At 37.1% G+C, this 18,004-nt stretch overlaps 1 protein-coding gene across 4 annotated transcripts in view; it reads right to left on the minus strand.

The window, feature by feature from the left end:
- The window catches only part of iqsec1b (IQ motif and Sec7 domain ArfGEF 1b), a 201,310-nt gene extending 189,682 nt beyond the window's left edge, over positions 1 to 11,628 (minus strand). For 2 of the 4 annotated variants that reach the window (XM_069189453.1, XM_006631039.3), the window contains exon 1: positions 10,301 to 11,430. In XM_069189453.1, coding sequence (XP_069045554.1) covers positions 10,301 to 10,557 — 257 coding nt within the window. In that variant the 5' untranslated portion in view covers positions 10,558 to 11,430. Of the gene's footprint in view, positions 1 to 10,300 lie in introns of all 4 variants that reach the window. The other 2 variants (XM_069189455.1, XM_069189457.1) reach the window with 2 other exon arrangements.
- Between the last annotated feature and the right edge of the window lie 6,376 nt (positions 11,629 to 18,004).

Raw genomic sequence — 18,004 nt, forward strand, 5'->3', positions numbered from 1 at the left:
TTTTAATCATACTTCTGCTTTGCCAAAGGTAAAATTTAACAATAAGTATTTACAACATCAAAAAAACAGTTATGAAAGTGATTAATAGTAAACCTAAATGACTTAAGGTTGAACAAACAATATATTTTAGGTATTACAACTTAAAAATAGCATTAATTAAACACAAATCTAGCATTAGAGCATTAGTTTATAATACTATTTCCATAAAATCAGATAACTCAGATTCATTTTCAGCCAGTGACACCAAATAAAAAGCACCTAAAACTTCCAAAAGTTTCATTATGGGCTAACCCCAGGCATACATAATAACCATAATAAGACCTTTGTACTAACAGTGGAGTGGAGGTATTCGTTTTAAGTAATGGCTGCCAAGGTTCAATACCCTTAAAAAGAACATGGATTCAGCCCTTTAAAGAGATCCTATCCAATTAAAAAGAGAGCTTTCTAGCAGGTCTGATATACAGTAGTTTGCTGGAATAATCTGACATTTTTTTAAATCAAATTAACACTAGACTGTTGATATTGACTTGGATGATATTTGACTTACAAACACTGTATAAGACATTATCTGGGGAACGCTGACAGTTGCTCTCACTGTCTTGTATCCTGTCAGAAATTGAAGAGAAATGTATTTCCTTGCAGAACACACTGGGCAGTTTCATTTAACACCTCAGTACTGCTATACTGTAGGTACAGTAGAACCAGCAAGAAACATTTTCACTGTACAAAGAACAACCACAAAACCGTGGAATTCTGAGTGGGATAACCACATTAAAGGCATTCTTTGAGAGTGCAGATCGAGCTCTAAAGCCTGGGTAATCTCACTAGCTGCATCACCAGTGACTGGGATTCCGAAAGCGCACAATTGGCTGACTACAGCCAGGGCAGAGCTACGATAAGTCCATCAGTCAGACTGCGCATTATGTGCAACCAGTGCTCCTGTAACTTGCTTGGTACCTTCCAGCCTTCAATGACATCAGTGAGTGACACACCCCTCAACCAATCAGCACAAAGATAACTGTTGGGTAAACCAGTCTAACTGTCAAACCATGAATGGCTCTGGAAAAGATTCCAATTATTATTAAGGGAGTGTCCAATTATTATTTTTTCTCATCTTGAGTGGGTACTGGGGTGGAGAGTTCAGTCTTAAAACAACTCAGTGGCTACGCAAGAAAAAAAAAATGCAGCCAACTCCAAAGACAAAAACACCAATTAAAGACCTTTTCTTTAAATGAAGCATATGGGGAACTTTAAAATAAATCTCATCTATTTATGACAAGGAACAGAAATAATTATCGTGCAAATCTCTCAGAATTCAGATTCTGTTCTGAATTAGACCTCTGTCAAACAGCACCTATGCATTTTTCATATAAATTGTTGTCATTTTTATTTAAAAGATACAATTGTGATATGCAGTACAATTCAAATGTTTAACTAAGTTAAAGCTAAAAAGGAAAAAAACAACACTGCTCCTTCTTCTTCACTGTAAATTCCTAATATCTTTGCATTTCTGACATGATAATTGTCTTCACACTTAAAATATAACATTGACATTGATGTTTATGCACGATGACAGTCAAACACGTCTTCCTTTTCCTAGGAAACTGTACAAGGTAAGTCAATTACCTGATGAATCGACTTTGGGTATCGATTTCAGAGTCTCCAAGCACACAGTTACTTCATTAATAAGTGTAGCAGTTTTGAAGTCTAATCTTTCCAAAAAATTTAAAAAATGAAGTTCATATATTTCCTCATTAATCCCAGGAGTATGCTTTTTATGAAGTGACAATGGGATGTCAAGGATTAGTGAACCTAATTCCCACTGTAAAGAGGAATGAACACTGTCTGTATGCATGATGCTTCCAAATTTCTGAACAGTAAAGTAAATACAGTATCATAAGACAGTATAGTGAGCAAAAGGTCAGATGTAAATGGTCCACAATTCTGTTATGCTTTGATGCGATCTATAGGTCAGGAATTTAAATCATGTTTACTTCTTGTTAGTCACCTGGTCTAGAATCATGCTTGGAATTCTGTAGACGTTTTTCCAAATGTACTTGTTGGATTAACATTGTACCATTAGATTCTTACACAGGGGAGGACATTTTTTGACAAAAGCAAAATAAGAAATCATTAGCAATCTCCATTTTGTTGACCTATGTTAAAAAAAAGCTTTTATTACGGAACAAAATCCTGCTCTTTTTTTTAACCCTATTTTGTTTCTTAAAAGCAAGATCTCAAGATCAAGGAGCATAGCCCATGTGCCCTGAGAGTGTTACAACATATCGTTAAACATAAGACCAGTAGGAGTAACAATACTGATGTTGTATCTTGAAGAAAAGTTGTACAATTGTATCTTTTAAATAAAAAGCACATATTAAACCACTTTTATTAGTCATCTTTTACAGGTGTTGGACTACCTTACTATCGAAGTTTAAAAGCCTAACAGACTGACTTTTTAACTAAAACCTGATTAGCCAGCAGAATGGTGTATTTGGTCAGCAGAATTCCTCACAGAGCTGAGTTGGAATTTGAAACAGAGAGAGAGTAGGAGTCAGGTCAGTTTACTTCATTCACAGGAAATCATACAAATTTAGGTATTTAGTTGGATTTCCATATATGCTTGGGTGCATGTTTGCTTCTCCACAGTCTTATTTCTCAAAACATTTGTTAGGATTCACTGTAGTAATTACTACAGTATGCCTATGAACAGCTCTGCATGGTCTAGATTGCTGTTCCTGAGAAACACACCTTAAAGGCAAACTTTAACAGAACAGAAAGCTTAAAAAATTCTCTGTTATGACTTGGCAATATCCTGTCCAACAGAGTGTCTGGCTTAGTGAGAAGTGTCAGATGAACACATGCTATTTTGTTCTTCTGTCTTCTGTGATGTTTTTGAAAGACGCAATAAAGCTCTTAAGACAATCGTTAAATATGTGATTGAAGGGCATACTTCTTTGAATCATGAGTCACGGTAAAATATATTTTCTTTAAAACAAAAATAAAATGTGCAGTGACTTCAGAAGCATTAAATCTCTATTCAAAACTGAAAAACATTCTCTCTGCTAAGAAAAGAGCTTCACTCACATTTTTTTAAAACTGAGTCTCAAATATTTCTCAAATTATGGAGCTTTTTATATTAATGTGAGCACTGTTTTTAAACTGATCTTTAATGTCAAGTAGCCAAGCAATTATTTTAGATCTCCACCTGGATACAGTCTATTTTTATTAAATACAGTAAATGTAAACGTAAATTAATAAAATTATTATTGCAGACATGACACTTTGACATAGCAATTAGTATTTGTTATATACACAGCCCACATTCAGAGCAAAAAACTCAAAGGAAGAAGTGAATAGAAAATAAGTATGAAAGAAAACTGAAAAAATCACGATTACTTATGTATTCAAAGCCTTTGGTTTGGCAAATTGATTTGGGTGCAATAAATTACCTTACCAACCCACACAACTAGTTGAGAGGCCTCTGTCTGCAAAAATAGTGTTTCACAGGATTTCAGAATTAATACATCTTGCTTTGTACAATTCTTTAGTAACAATGAATTTTGAGCAAAGATCCAGCCATGAAGACTTTGGAGCTTTCCCTACCTTTTGGGAAACGTTGTAAAATGGCAGACCAAGAGAAGGGAGATGAAATTTCACAGACAATGAATATCCCTTCGAGCATGGTGAAGTCGATAAATATGAATTTGAAGGTGAATTGTATTGCCTAGTCACTGCTTAGATGAGGATGTCCCTCAATACTGACCAGCTGGAGGAGCAAACTGGTTAAGGGTGCCACTGTGAGGCCAAAAACAACTTGAAAGCTTGAACAAGCTACAGAGTCCATTGGCTGAGTCTATGTATATTATATAATGTACTGTACATGAGTCAAAGATGATCTCTATGGCAGAATGGCAAGAAGGAAGCCATACTGAAAAAAAAAGTCCTGCATGGAGTTTGCATTTAAATGATACTGCAATCAAGGGCAAAATTCATTTTGTGGCTTGACAAGACAAAATGGTGTGTCTAGTGCAAAAAGCACAGAGCATCACAAAGCACAGAGTATCACCCAGTCAGCATCACCCGTCCCTGCTGTCGAGCATGGTGGTGGCAGATTATGATGAACAGGGACTGAGAAGCCTATCAAGATTGAAGAGAAAATGGATGGAGCAAAGAACAGACAGACCATTCAGGAAAACCTGCTTTAGTTTACTGAACACCTAAAATGGGGACAAAATATTCACCTTTCAGCAGGACAAAAACCCAAAGCACACAGTCAGAACTGAATCGGATTGTCTTAAGCATATGAAAATTAATGTCTGTAAGTGGTCCAGTCAAAGTCCTGACTTGAATCTCATTGAGAATGTGTGGGAAGACTTGAAGAGTGCTGCTATATAAGTGATCCCCAGGCAACATGGAAGCTCTTGAGCAAATCTTCGAAGAAAAATGTGTACAAATTGAACCAAGCTGGTGTAAAAAGTTGGTAGAGACCAAAAAGATTGTCACCAAGTGGTAATTTTACAAAATGGGAAAGGATCAAGAAACTTTTGAAAGGCACTGTAAGTCAAAGTCTTGCTCTTGTGAATCAATAAACAAAATAAAACCTTTAAATTTTAGCCATTTGTAGTAGCCAGTCAACAAAGATAAGATCCATAATGTACAAATACCAAATATGAAGGCCAGAGATACATTTACAGAGGTTTAATTTAACAGTTTATGAGCTGTAACTAATCATAAATAAAAGTGTTATGAATATCAATTGCACATTTCCCTGATATTTTGTGCTAAATAGTGTGTTGGACTGCTGAAAAAATACACAGCAATGACCAGAAATCTGAAAAAATAAATGAATTTCAGCCAGTGAACTACATTTCTCGAGGATGGCTTAACAAACCTAAACTGTGCCACTGTTCACAAAAACTGAAACTTAATATAGTGGAATACTCTAGCTGTGTTGAAAAGGGTGAGACCCAACTAAAACTCCACAGTTTTCAGGGTACAGGCATTAACCTAACATACAGAACCTTTCTGATATTGTAGACACACAGAGCAAACACTGAACTCAAGAAAAGCCACAGCTTTCAATACGTTCAGTCCTACTTAATTAGCATCATCGTAATTTAAAGCACTCTGGCTGCTGCAGTGTCCAGCTCGAGTCATCCCTTCCTTTTCAGTGCTTCAAGGCAGTAAAGCATTCTAACATTGCGCTCACAGGCTAACAGTGTACAGTTTCTCAGCACTCTTCTTTGCAAAGCAAAGCCATGAGGCATAATCAGTCGCGTTAACACCATGCAGTCTAATCACGGCAGATCTCAGAAGTTAAGAAAGACTGGGCTTGGCGTAATACAATCAGAGGGATGCCGTCAGTGGTGTTAGTGGACCTGTATATGGTGCACTTCCCTCTAGATCAGAATTTTTAAACCAACGACCTCCTCTGGTGACAATGTCCTCCTGTGGTGCTGTATCGCCTGTCTCCATACTGGCAGCAAAGGATTTCAAAGAGATGCTGTCCTCTGGATAAGCTGTTAAAACAAGATCCTAACTGTTTGGTAATTGAAGACACAGTGGCACTGTTCATAAGCATATGGGTGTTACTCAGGTGTACTGGCTAAATTCATTATTGTGCACAATCTAGACTACCTATAATTCCGCCTCTGTTTAATTGGTGACATAGGTTCTCCACTGAGTCTGATGTATTGTGGGGTCATTGGCGCACAACACTTATTGTGTATGACCCAGGAAGGAGCCGTCCACTAGTAGTGGACTCTTTGGGATTAAATGCACTATATTAAGGAATTACCATTATTGATTACTATTATTTGAGGATTTCAAAGAAATTACCTATGGGTTTTCACAACTGCCATTCCTGTTAACAGCAAGACTACAGTGTTTTATTGAACATTATATCTTAAGGTTAAGCAGTTCACATTGTGTGTTGTACTAATGGCTTTTTCTGCAGTAAATCATTATTACCTTTAAAAGTACACATGCCTTGTCCATCTGTTTAAATGACATATGACTAAAACAGGTCATTCATAGCATTTTTGCTTTCAGATTTATAATAGAGCAATGCACACGAGCTAAAAGAAACAGCCTTCACCTTTTGTTTTATGCTATCAGTAGTCTTGTTCATTTTTTCCCCCCAGTGTAAGAGTCTTCCACTCGCTGTACCTAAGTGAAGGACAACTTGTCTTACTTACAGTCAACAAAAAGAAGACATTCTCATTCTTTACAAAATATACTTCACTGGCACAAAATAGCACTTTCTAAACAACTCCACATTGCCTTTTTGTTGAAATGATTACTTTGAAAATTTACAGATGTATGACATTATTTCCTGATTTAGTTTCAAGACAATGTGTCAGATGATGAATCTTTTTTGTTCCCAGACTTCCAGAGTGGAATAATCCTAGCCATTTGTGTAAACAACTCCAATGCTGACACAGCATATCATATTACCTTTGCATCAGGAATGTACTGCATAAGAACTGCTTCAAGGTCCTTCAAATACAGAAGTGTATTCACCGTTTTCTAAGCTGTTAAAGTTTGTCCACTGAGGCTAAAAATAACTGAAAAGGCAGGGAAAAATAGAACATCATTGAAGTACTAAGATAGTAAAAGAGGCCAGTTTGTTAACATCTTACATCTGGTGAGCTGAGAAGAGGAATTAAAATAGAGAACAATAATGTCACTCTAAAAAAGCAGAACAATATACTGTACATACTAGGTGTGGCACCCTGTCTGACATGTCGATTACATTAGAATGAGAAAAAAGAGGCACAAACTTGAGCGTCTGATAACCTGGCATGTTAGAAACTTGAAAAAGGAGCTACAAAATAAACTGAGGCCAAGGATTCAGATGGCTACTTCAATTACAAAAATCTTAATTATATTTCCTTAAATTATTTAAATAGATATGGTAATGTAGGTACCCTGGGTGTTAAGAATCAGAAAACCTCGGAAAACACAAATTACAGGTCTCCACTTTAGTGAGACTGTCTTTGAAAGAATGTCTGAAAATGTACTGATAGGGAAGAGATAAAGAATGATTTTTTCCAGTAAAAATTGACTTCTTGGCATTCTAAATTAACTCTTAATATAATTACGTATACTCCCCTTGCCAAGAAAGTGACAATTAACATTTATGGACTGACAGAAGTGTTATGACTTATGTTCCAAATTAAATTATTATCACGGTGTTATTTGAGGGCCATATGATTAAACAGTATCCTGACTGTATAGACAAATCTTTAGTTTACTGATGGACAGCCTTCTTACACATGCTGCTAATATGACGAAATGACATCAACTAAATGACGGTACTCCTGTGACTGTAAAGCTGGCAAAATGTGAAGGAACTAAACATTAAGTCATAAATATGATCTCATCTTTTTTTTTACTTGACATCTCTCTGGTGATTAAAATTAAATTTATGTCCTCGAATGGCTCATCCAGCAAAGGCGAGTGGAGCTCCAATGACCCAGGCGTTGCAGGTTTGCGTCTGGGTTATGTCACTAAAACCGTGACCGGGACTTCTCACACAACAGCGCAGGATAGGCTGAGCTCCTGGAAGGAAAGCTGGGATTAGTTGGACGGGGTCGTCTCTACACCTAGCGCCACCTGTGGTGCCCCAGGCGCTTGAAGGATCGCGGGGCAGTGGGTGAGAAACACGCCTCTCGTCTCATCAGCGATCTGCCATAAGGGCACATCCCCGTGACGCATTAAAAAACGAGTAACCCACACTTCCTGTCTCTATCACACGTGCTGTTGCTGCGTCCTTAGCCATGACCCAGGCATGAATTCAAATTGGGTGCGTGTAACAAAAAACACATATTTGTAATAAAACCACATGTAATGGAAATGTATGCTTTTGTTGAGACTTTAAATTTGCTGACCCATTCATAAACTTCTACAACTTGAGGAAGCTGTCATAAAACGATCTATTAAAATACATGTACAGTATTGTTTGGTAGGAGCCTCTAGAATAACCCATATAAATTACAAATGTTTTCTGTAATGATCCAGATGTGTCTACAAATGGCAAAAACTATCTTTATACCACACGAGGCTTGTGTCAGTTTAGATGAAGAGATTTTTGCAGTATAAAGAAAAACACATGGGCTAACATACACGCTGTAAACACATTTTTATTAACACCTTCTTGTATAGTCTGAGAAGTTATTAAAATTATATGTCATTGCTTGGCTACAGTACCCAACATAGTCAAACTCAATGAAATTTATGTGCTTTGCTCCACTTCCAAAAGCTTATAGTGCATTCCATAAATATCCCGGATTAATACTTATCTGTGCAGTAAATCCACTTAAAAGACTAACATGCTCTGGCCAGCACAGACAATTCACCATGTTGCATATTGCAGACATGATGCATGAACCCACTGTTACAGTACACAATGAATATGACGTTGTTAAAAAAATATATAATAGGTTAGAATAATTTCCAATTAGGAGCACATTTACTGCAGAATTCAGAAGTTTGGAAAGACCAATCTTTTATAATTAGGATCAAACTGAAAATATGGAGCCCAGATAATAATATTCAGTAATTTAATTTAACGCTTTAAATTAAGAATATTAAAAGAAATGTTTAGCATCCGTTGTTTAACAAACCCGTAATCGGAATTGCTATGATACAGACACTATCCCGATTGGCTGATATCCATGATTAATAAAAAAAGGAAAATGTCAAAGTGGAACATTGTGTAGTGCAGAATGGGATACCGCGTTAATAGCCTTTTCATCTTGTTATCATGCTTCTGCTTGTAACTTTTTGAACATATACTGCTATGCAAAACAAAATAGAGATGCATTTATGAACGTAAAATTCAATTTAGATCTGCTTGAGGAGACTGATGGTCCATTAAAAGAGTTCCATGTTTTACACAATGGAGTCTGACTCAATCTAGCTGATATCCTATTGAAATCGGAATTCAACAGCATCAATACCAGCATCAGGGGGTACACCCCAACTACTTTAACGCCCGTGCTTTTCCGTATCTAAAAATGGCAAATTTCATTTCTGTGGAAAACAGATTTAATATTAGGTTCGTAGTGAATGGGAACAGTTTTCGTTGGCTTAATGGTAAGATTTGGAAGATTTTACCGGGAGTAATGAATTACCGTGTGCCTCCTTTCCAACATACGGTTTTACCTCCCATCGACTATCTCTCATGAAGCAACGTTACAGCGATGTAGTGCGGAGGTATTGCACATCCAGGATGAAACAGAGCCGTTTAGAAAACCTTCAGTTAATCACAGAAATGTCACCAAGCAAATTATTGCAAACACACGCAAGAACGCCATTCGAACACTGAATTCTGTTTGAAATACTACTCTTGCCTGCTGTTGAAGAGTGGCTCACACGAAACTGCCGCCCTTAAAGCCGCATTTAAAAGCTTTAAAACATGTTTTGTGTATTTTATGTAATTCTTTCACCTTAGACGTATAGAATACCGTATATGAGTTAACCCTTAACATTTAAGGGAGGCTTGTCTCTTCTGTCATAATAGGCTACTGTAGGGAGGAACCATCGGGAAAATGTCATGTATCGGTGTTTTCCAAGCTAATCATTAGGGCAGATGAGGGCTACCCCAAACTTTTGTTTTTCAACTTTTTCCCCTCCTTTCAACATAACTAGAATAGAAACACTAAAATTGTTTTATACAGCGAATAGAAGCTGAATTGTGCTCTGTACAATCGGGTAACGCATCCATCGCTATACTATACAAATACAGTACGTGGACGCTCAGTTTTTCCTGTCACTTCTCAAGATCAGAATAACGGCTTTCAAGCACATTCTCCAACAGTATCTGATTGTTCAAGATTTTTTGAGAAATCATGAGCAATTAACCAAACGCTTGCAGCAAATATGGGATGTTTTTTCTCCGCGCAAACAAAGTTTCATTTCCAAAGAAGAGATTACAACAGCTGTCAGAAACCATTAAGCGCTGCCCGACGACACTGAGCTTACCCTCAACCAGAACACCTGACAAATGAATTACCATTAGTCTGGACGGTGTTAGATCCCACCAGACTGAGGGTTGCGTTAACTTCCAGACAATTTGCCTATGAATGAACTCTTAAGAAATGCTGCTGAACATACTGTACAGTATATCGAGTTGGGCTACTATATATTCAGTAGTTTGCCATCGTCCAACATATAAACGGACAATATTAACAAAAAAAAAACTAGAGAACATTCTTTAAACTCGAGTTTCTTCCCCTTGAGCTGAACTCTCCAGCATACCAGAGCGACATGGTTAAGAAGAGCATTCCCTTACTTCTCTTGAGCAGCATTTTCCTCTATGGCTCCTAACGTGGGATGGATATTGCCCTGTTGCAGCCGGAAAGTGGCCAGTAGCCGCTGGTGCTCGTCCTGCAGACAGGCGTTTTCCGTACACAGCTCGGCCACTTGCTGCTCAAGCGCTTCAATCCGATTCTTTTGCTTCTCCAGCAACTCCTGCTGGGTCTCGATGATTTTGTTGAGCTCCTTCAGGTACTCCGCAGCCTTGCTAGGGTTTTCGGTCGGGCTTTCCATATTGCTTGTATCTCCGGGGTGCCAGTGCACCAGCAATGAAAAAAGCTTTTTTTTCCCCTTTCTTATTTCTATAGCTCGTTGCCTTCCAACTGTAATTCGGTTTGGCTCCTCCGTTCCGCCATTGTTTATGTTTGGGAGTGATTGAATGAGTAAAGAAGAAGTTGGTCAGACGTTTGTCCGTAGCAGCGCGCCGTCCAGAGGCTCTGCACCACAATAACTAACCTCTGTAAGCCACTCCGAGGATGGGAAATCCATTTAACCCCTTGTTGCTTGTCCAGCTTCCTTTATTTTCCTTTGTATTTGGGTTGTTCGCTTCTAAACGAGTGATGCTATGAGTCCTTCAATGTGTGTCCGGATGTTGTATCCGAAACAGCCTGGAACTCCGGTTACCGGCTTACGTCTTTAAAAAGTGTTTGAAGTTTGATTTATCATTCGCAATTCCTGCTGCTGTCCTGCTTTTTTTGCGCTGTCAACAGGTACCGACCGACCTTTTTCATGAAACTCTTCTGCCTGCCGTCATCAGAGGACACATCCCAGATCAGATCGGCTTGAAGCGCCACGGCACCTCATCATTTAAGCATCACGTTTTCATGTCAGTTACAGACACCAGTTTGTCCGGTTTCCGTGCCAGATTTCCTGTCTGAATAACTACATTGAGCGGCGTTTGCATATTCACACCTCCTTAACAAACAGAAGTATGGTTTTAGTACTTTCATAATTCCATTTCCACGAGAATAAAACTGATTTGATTTCAGTGGATACCGCCTTAAAGCAGCATTTCATTAACTAGAAAACATCAAGACCCTCAAGCATCAGTATTATTATTTTACGTTTTTGTTTGCCATTTATTTTGTAAGGAAATCAAATAGGTACTAACCACAGACATACAGCCAACTTCATATGTTCAATACAGTATGATACACTACGATAGTTGTCATAATAGAAGAAGTCCAGTAGGCGGCTTTGGAGTTTCACAGGTTTACATGCTTATACAGTACATTTACATCCTTATACATTATTGATAATACGTCTTAAAAACACTTAATGGATTTAAACATTCCCGTCAATATGGCATCCCGAAGCAAAATCAAGCACAAATTGTAAACAGAATGTTATTAATTTTATGTTATAAATTAATTAAACACATCTAAAAAAACACTGTGAAAATAAACTATGTCTGGCTTTGGTGGGACTTTCTGTTCTATTCTTAGCTTGAAATGGTCAGTTTTGGTAAATGTCGTCATGGTTTGAGACGCCTAAACATAGTATTTAATTACGCCCATGGGCGCTGTCGATACTACCGTGCGCAGCGGCAATAAAAACACCGAAAGGTCTGGTCCTAAAGTTTATTATATTTGCCTCCGGAATAAATAACATGAAAAAATACAGCTTTAGCGACCCCGTCTCAAACGTTTCTTGCTAAACTCACTTGTTCATATAAAATTCCTACATATAGAAATTATAACTGTTTCTTGAATAGAAGACTGTGTTACATTCGTGTGACATCCATGCTCGTTGTTAAAACAGTTTTAGTAGTATGAGGATGAATGTTTTGCTTGCCTTTTGTTTTAGGAAAACAATGTTTCACTCTATTCAATGCAGCACACGAGGTGAAAGCTGAAAATAATATGTTAAACAATGTTTCAATCCGGTAGCAAATAATGCCATTGAGGCGCCTCCTGCATCTTTTTCAGACGCCGTACACAGAACACACACTTGGACAGGAAATGCTGTTATTGGAAAGGAGGATTTCTCCCATTGCTTTCATTTTGACTTTATGGAGTAAGGCTGTCTTATTATTTCTGGGATCAATAAAACAAACAGCCTAAAGCAACAGAGCACTATATAGGCAAATCGGGATTAGGATTTAGAGTATCAGCTTCTACATTAAACTGTTTCTGATGACAGTGCATGATGATAGCTATTTTTCTTCTTCATCAAAAAGGCGCCCAGGGAGTTATAATTTAGTCCAAAGGCAGTATATCAATATATCTATAACTTTAGATGTACAGTATGAAGAATAAGCGCATGAATGTTTATTAACAGTTAGAATTATGAATGAATAACATGTCAATTTAGCAAAAGTCCCATTGCAGCATTGCCTAAATATAATCCTATGAGTTCTTTTTCTTATGCATAAGGAACTGAAATCTAAAAAGAACTTGGTCTTTGAGTACTTGTAAAAATCAACACCAAAAGATACAATTCATAAAATAGTGCTTTTGAAGTACTTTTCGTTTCTTTGGATTTTTGCTTATTGTCAAGTTCATGCAAAATATCAATTCATTTTTTAAATGTAGAACAAGGATTTTCTTCTATTTTCATTTTTAGTGATGTTTTCTAAACATTCTGTATACTTGTGGTATTGTTTCTATAACTGGAAAATGTAGGACAAAACTTCTAAACAAACATTTGTTTCTAAGAACAGTAACTCAGCACAGAAAATGGTGCAAACTGCAAATGGTCCCGTTGGCCAGTATGCTTGCAAAATAAAAATGATGTAATGATTACTTGTAAATACTTGTAAGTATTCAGGAAATACAGCTGAAATGACTGTGCAATTACAGGATATCAGGTTTTCTTAGGGGGAAGATGGCAAAGAAAAATACATACAAATATGAATTTTGCATAAGAAAAAAAATCATCGTAAATGAAATTCAACATATTCAGGGCAGGAACTGTACTTCCATGACTCGATTTGTTGTATTGACTGCTATCATCATAATGTATATTCATGAAACCCAATCTGTGGTTGAATATTTAAAGGAAAGCACAATTAAATAACTAAGGGTTCACAAGCAAAACTAATTCTAGGAATCTGTACACAACACGTCTTTGGTAAATGCAGTCTAGAGATTTCAAGTGTTTTTAGAGATAAGTACACATCCATGCAAAGATAAGATAAGATCTTCACTTTTAGCTTTGTGGCACTTGGTATCTAACCTTTTAGTTAAAAAAGGCATTTATGAAACTACGATTTAAAGAACAAATGTTACGAGTTATTAGAGATTGCAATGTTTAGGCCTACAGACAGATATAATATAAACAAGATCTAGGAAATGTACATGATTTACTAGAAATGAAACAATTTTTCAAACACCTTGTATACAAATAATACAATACTATGCATCATTGCATTTTTTTGTCCTAACAGCAAGTATTGTGTAGACCACATTGTGAGATTAATGCTTAAAAGTGCAAATGATTAATATGTATTTTTTGCTCTTTACTGCATCACACCTTATTATGAAAGATCAATGCTAACAGGCTTCTGATGAATGTTTTCCTGCTCATCTTGCCTTGTTTCCATGTTAACAGTGTGTTTGTGTATGGTGTAAGCTCATTTCTCTTAGGACTCAATGCTGGTGAATAAATGTCATTTAAAGAGCAGCACAGTGCTTTAAAACTTTCCTGCTGTTCTTCAGAATTGTCAGAGTTAAACTCGACCACCACATTTAACAGTTCAGACTATGCATATTCCTCATGTCTAGAGCCACACATTTTCTAAGAGAGTTTGGACCAATTTTTTTTTTTCATCTGACCTGTAATCCAGTTCCATTGCTTTCTTTCATGGGAAAGGAATTATCCAGTTAAGACATCAACCAAATGGCTCTAATGGCTTAAAGGAAGACATGCATAAAATTGCCAGAGCATGGCCAGACCATTACATGTAGAAATACAGTATGCTACAGTATATTAATTTGTTTTTATGTAGCTCATTTTGTACACCATAAAAAGACACTAGATGGTAAACTGGATTTTTTGTGGGGTAAACAACAAAGAACTGCTTCTGCTCCTTTCTCTATCATTAGATTGCATTAGTCTTAAGGGAATGTACTATAGAAGATCTTACAGTATGACACTTGATTACATATATAGGCATAATTACATAAATACATACAGTAATTATACCACAAAGAAAATAAATACCAAAATATAACCAGATCTTATGTTTTCCATCACAGTTCTTTTTATTAATTGATTATTGATGAGTGTATCACTAAGATTGTTCTATGCTAACTCACTTTGTTTGCAGAGGTCTCACAAGGCTGATGTATTTTATTAGACAAATGTGTCATAGAATAGGATCTTTTGTGTGTTCAGTGTCCCATTTTGCTAAACCAGTCATGTGCTGATGCCCTGCTAGATCTTCCATTTGTGAATTCCAGATGTCTGCCTCAGCCTATTCTATTTTCAACACTGCCTGAGTTTCATTTATCCTTTTCATCGCCAGAAACAGAATCAGAATGCACAGGCAGCCAGGCTATAATTTGCTGTACTAAGCACCCCGAGTCCACAAGAAATCCTATAATCATTAATCATGTTTTCTTCATTTACCTGCTGTCTTCCTTTTTTTCTTATTCCTGCAAGAAGTACTACAAATATTAAAACAACAACCATATCAGTTCACCACGTAATGCAAAGATGCAACAGTCAATCTCATTATTCAAGTAGTAGGAAATAGATAATATGTCACTAGTGCAGTGTCTCAGAGTTTTTCAAGCAGCTGTAAAGAAATATTGTGTTCTGCATTGCTTTATCAGATGTTAAAAAGGCAAGGCTGTAATGAATGACAATGATATTCGCTTACAGGATGTGATATTAAGCTATAACACTTACAAAGGAATCAGGGTGAGTGGTTTATATCAGTGGAAGTGAGAGCTTCCCTGAGTTCTAAATAAGGCTTCGCTCTAGAAAATTAAAGTCCACTGCTATGCATTCTGATATTAAAAGAGGTATCCAGTGAAAATAAACTCAGAAATTACAGTTATCACTACTGTACTGTAGATCTAGGGCTTTAATAAAACAGCTCACCTATTCCAAATTCAAGACATAATGTTTTTTGTGCTGAAAACATAATAATCCCATTCTTGAGTTTATGGTACATGAAATTAAGAATGAGCAATAAAGTCAGCGTTGGGAAATATTAGCTATCCATTATTAATATTTTTAATGTGGAATATGTTCTCCCTTCAAAGCTTGGCATTACGGAGAAACAACTAAAACTAAAACAAAAAATGGCTCTTAAAAGTTACATGAGTTCCATCAAGCGGAGTCACGTTATTAAAAATGCATTCTACAAAGCAAAGAAGAACCTAAGAACATTAGAAAGATGACAAATGAGAGGAAGCTCTTTGACCCACCTTCTGTAGCTTGTTAGGTTCCTACAGTAGTAGCTAATTGGTCCAAGGATTTCATCCACCCATTTCTTGAAATATGCCAGGGTTTCAGCTCCTAAAACATAAATGTGTTGCCTGTTCCAGACTCCCAGAAGTTAAGACGTGCCTTCTCTTCTGATTTTTAAATGCACTTCCCTATAATCTTCTTGTGTGCCTTGGTTTGCCTTTCACTGTTGATTCTGAAGTCCATTCGGTTGACTTCATCATTGCATTTGAGAATTTTGAATATCAGAATCAGGTTTTCTGGACCTGAAAAAATGATTTTACTTTGGTAGTGTTGGACATTTCTTCAAGTCCATAAATGTGGCTTCTCACGCTTCCCTAGACCAATTCCAGAGTAACAATGTCTATTTTGGTAAAGTGGTAACCAAAATTGTACACAATATTCTACAAGAGGTCTTGCTAATGCAGTGTAAAATTTCTATAGAGACAAAACAATATTGAGGCAGCAGCTAGTGGTGCAGAAAGCTGTTTTTATATTGAATATTAAGTTTTGTTTTAAACGAGAGGCTGTGAAATAGGAAGGAATATGGTATGTGTACAAGCCAGGGGTCTGCAGTCTTAATGTAACTTATTTTCACCTAGTGTGACTATTTTTAGTGATGTTATAAGAAGGGTCTATGATTCCCAGATTCTTCATTAGTTCCTAGTGCCTTTCATCTCACTGTGACTTTTCACAGCTTTCTGCTTTATTACTTTACCTGAAGTTACTTCCCAGTCACTAAACTGTAAAAAGAAACTTCTAGATAGGAGTCTAGCATTCACTGAAGCAATACAAGAAAGAACATGCATTTCCAACTTTGTAGAGTGGGCTAGTTTCATAAGCCGATGCACATAGTCAGTTTGAACCATACACTCATCCATCAATCTCTTTTTAAGTTCTAAAACATCTTTTACCAAAGTAAAAAAAATACCACTGCCTCCTTTCAGATTTACTGCTTGAAATACATCAAACACACATTACAACATTCATCCAACCATGTTCCAAGCTCTTCTTCTAACTCAGGGTTGCTGGGGAACCAGAGCCTATCCCGGCAAGCAACATGCACAAGGCAGGGTACACTTCAGTCCATTGCGGGGCAGACACAGACCCAAACAGACACATGCATACACTCACACCTAAGGCCGATATTCCCAGAAGCCAATTAACCTATCAGTATGTTTTTGGAACAGTGAGAGGAAACCAGAGCACCTGGAGGAGGAAACCAACACAAACACGTGAAGACTATACTGTTACAACTATATACAGTAGGTGACTAAAGAAGTGTCTGTAAGAATCCAGATTCAATGTGTAACAGCTGGCTAGCGTCAGCATTTTCAGCTTCAAAGCAAAGGGGTGTCTGGGTAAGATGTAGGGGGTTGAGGTTCAGTGATCGAAGCAATTGGTTTACCCTAGCTAATTAAGTTCAGGGTAAATGATAAAGTGTCAATCAACAGTCTAGGAGGACAGTATGTGACTAACATTGAGCTAGAGGAGACAACAACCAGAGAGCAAGGAAGATATTGAAGGTGAGAGCTCTTTATTCCAGACGACCCAGAACCAGACTGGAGCTAAGTATTTAAACATTGCTAAGAGAGCTTGCTATTCTGTAGTTTTTAGGGAACTCTGATCTCCTGTGTGAAGAATCACTCAGTTAAAAATGGCCTTTCCTGGTTACTGAGTTTCTTTTTTTAGAATAGGCAGATAGTTTCCCATTTATTATGTGGCATCCAAATTTACAGAGAGAGAGATTTAACCTCAGGTTGTATTCTGATTAGTTTAGAAGGCATTATCTCTTCTTTGGGCCTTTGTAGGCATTATATAAGAGTTTGACTCTTGACGTGGTAACAGTCTGGGTTTTTTCTGGGTGGCTGGGATGTTAGGCCTCTGGTAGACCTTATTTGTTAATGTGCAGTGTAACTTGTGGGTTGCATGTTTATGTTGTATGTTGTTTAGTGTGTGTACTGTTACTGTTAATAAATGTTTGGTTAACCCAAATGTGCCTAAATTATTATTCTTTGTGCCAAAGCTGTGCCAGAGAACAAAGATTTCACGTGCCTCTAACTACAGTATACCAACCGCTTGGGTATATTCTTGGCAAAATCTGAACAAGTTGAGGGTTATGATAATTTATTTAAATTTACTGATTAATCCAGTTAGTCATTCTCTAATTTTCTCTCCCCCCCCTCCCCCATTTGTAACAATACAAATTTCATACAGCTAGCACCCCAGGCCAGGAATTTAACACAAGGACCCAGCGTTGCAAGACATCCATACTAACTACTGC

The sequence above is a fragment of the Lepisosteus oculatus genome, chromosome 4 (assembly GCF_040954835.1).
Source record: "Lepisosteus oculatus isolate fLepOcu1 chromosome 4, fLepOcu1.hap2, whole genome shotgun sequence".
Lineage (NCBI taxonomy): Eukaryota > Metazoa > Chordata > Actinopteri > Semionotiformes > Lepisosteidae > Lepisosteus > Lepisosteus oculatus.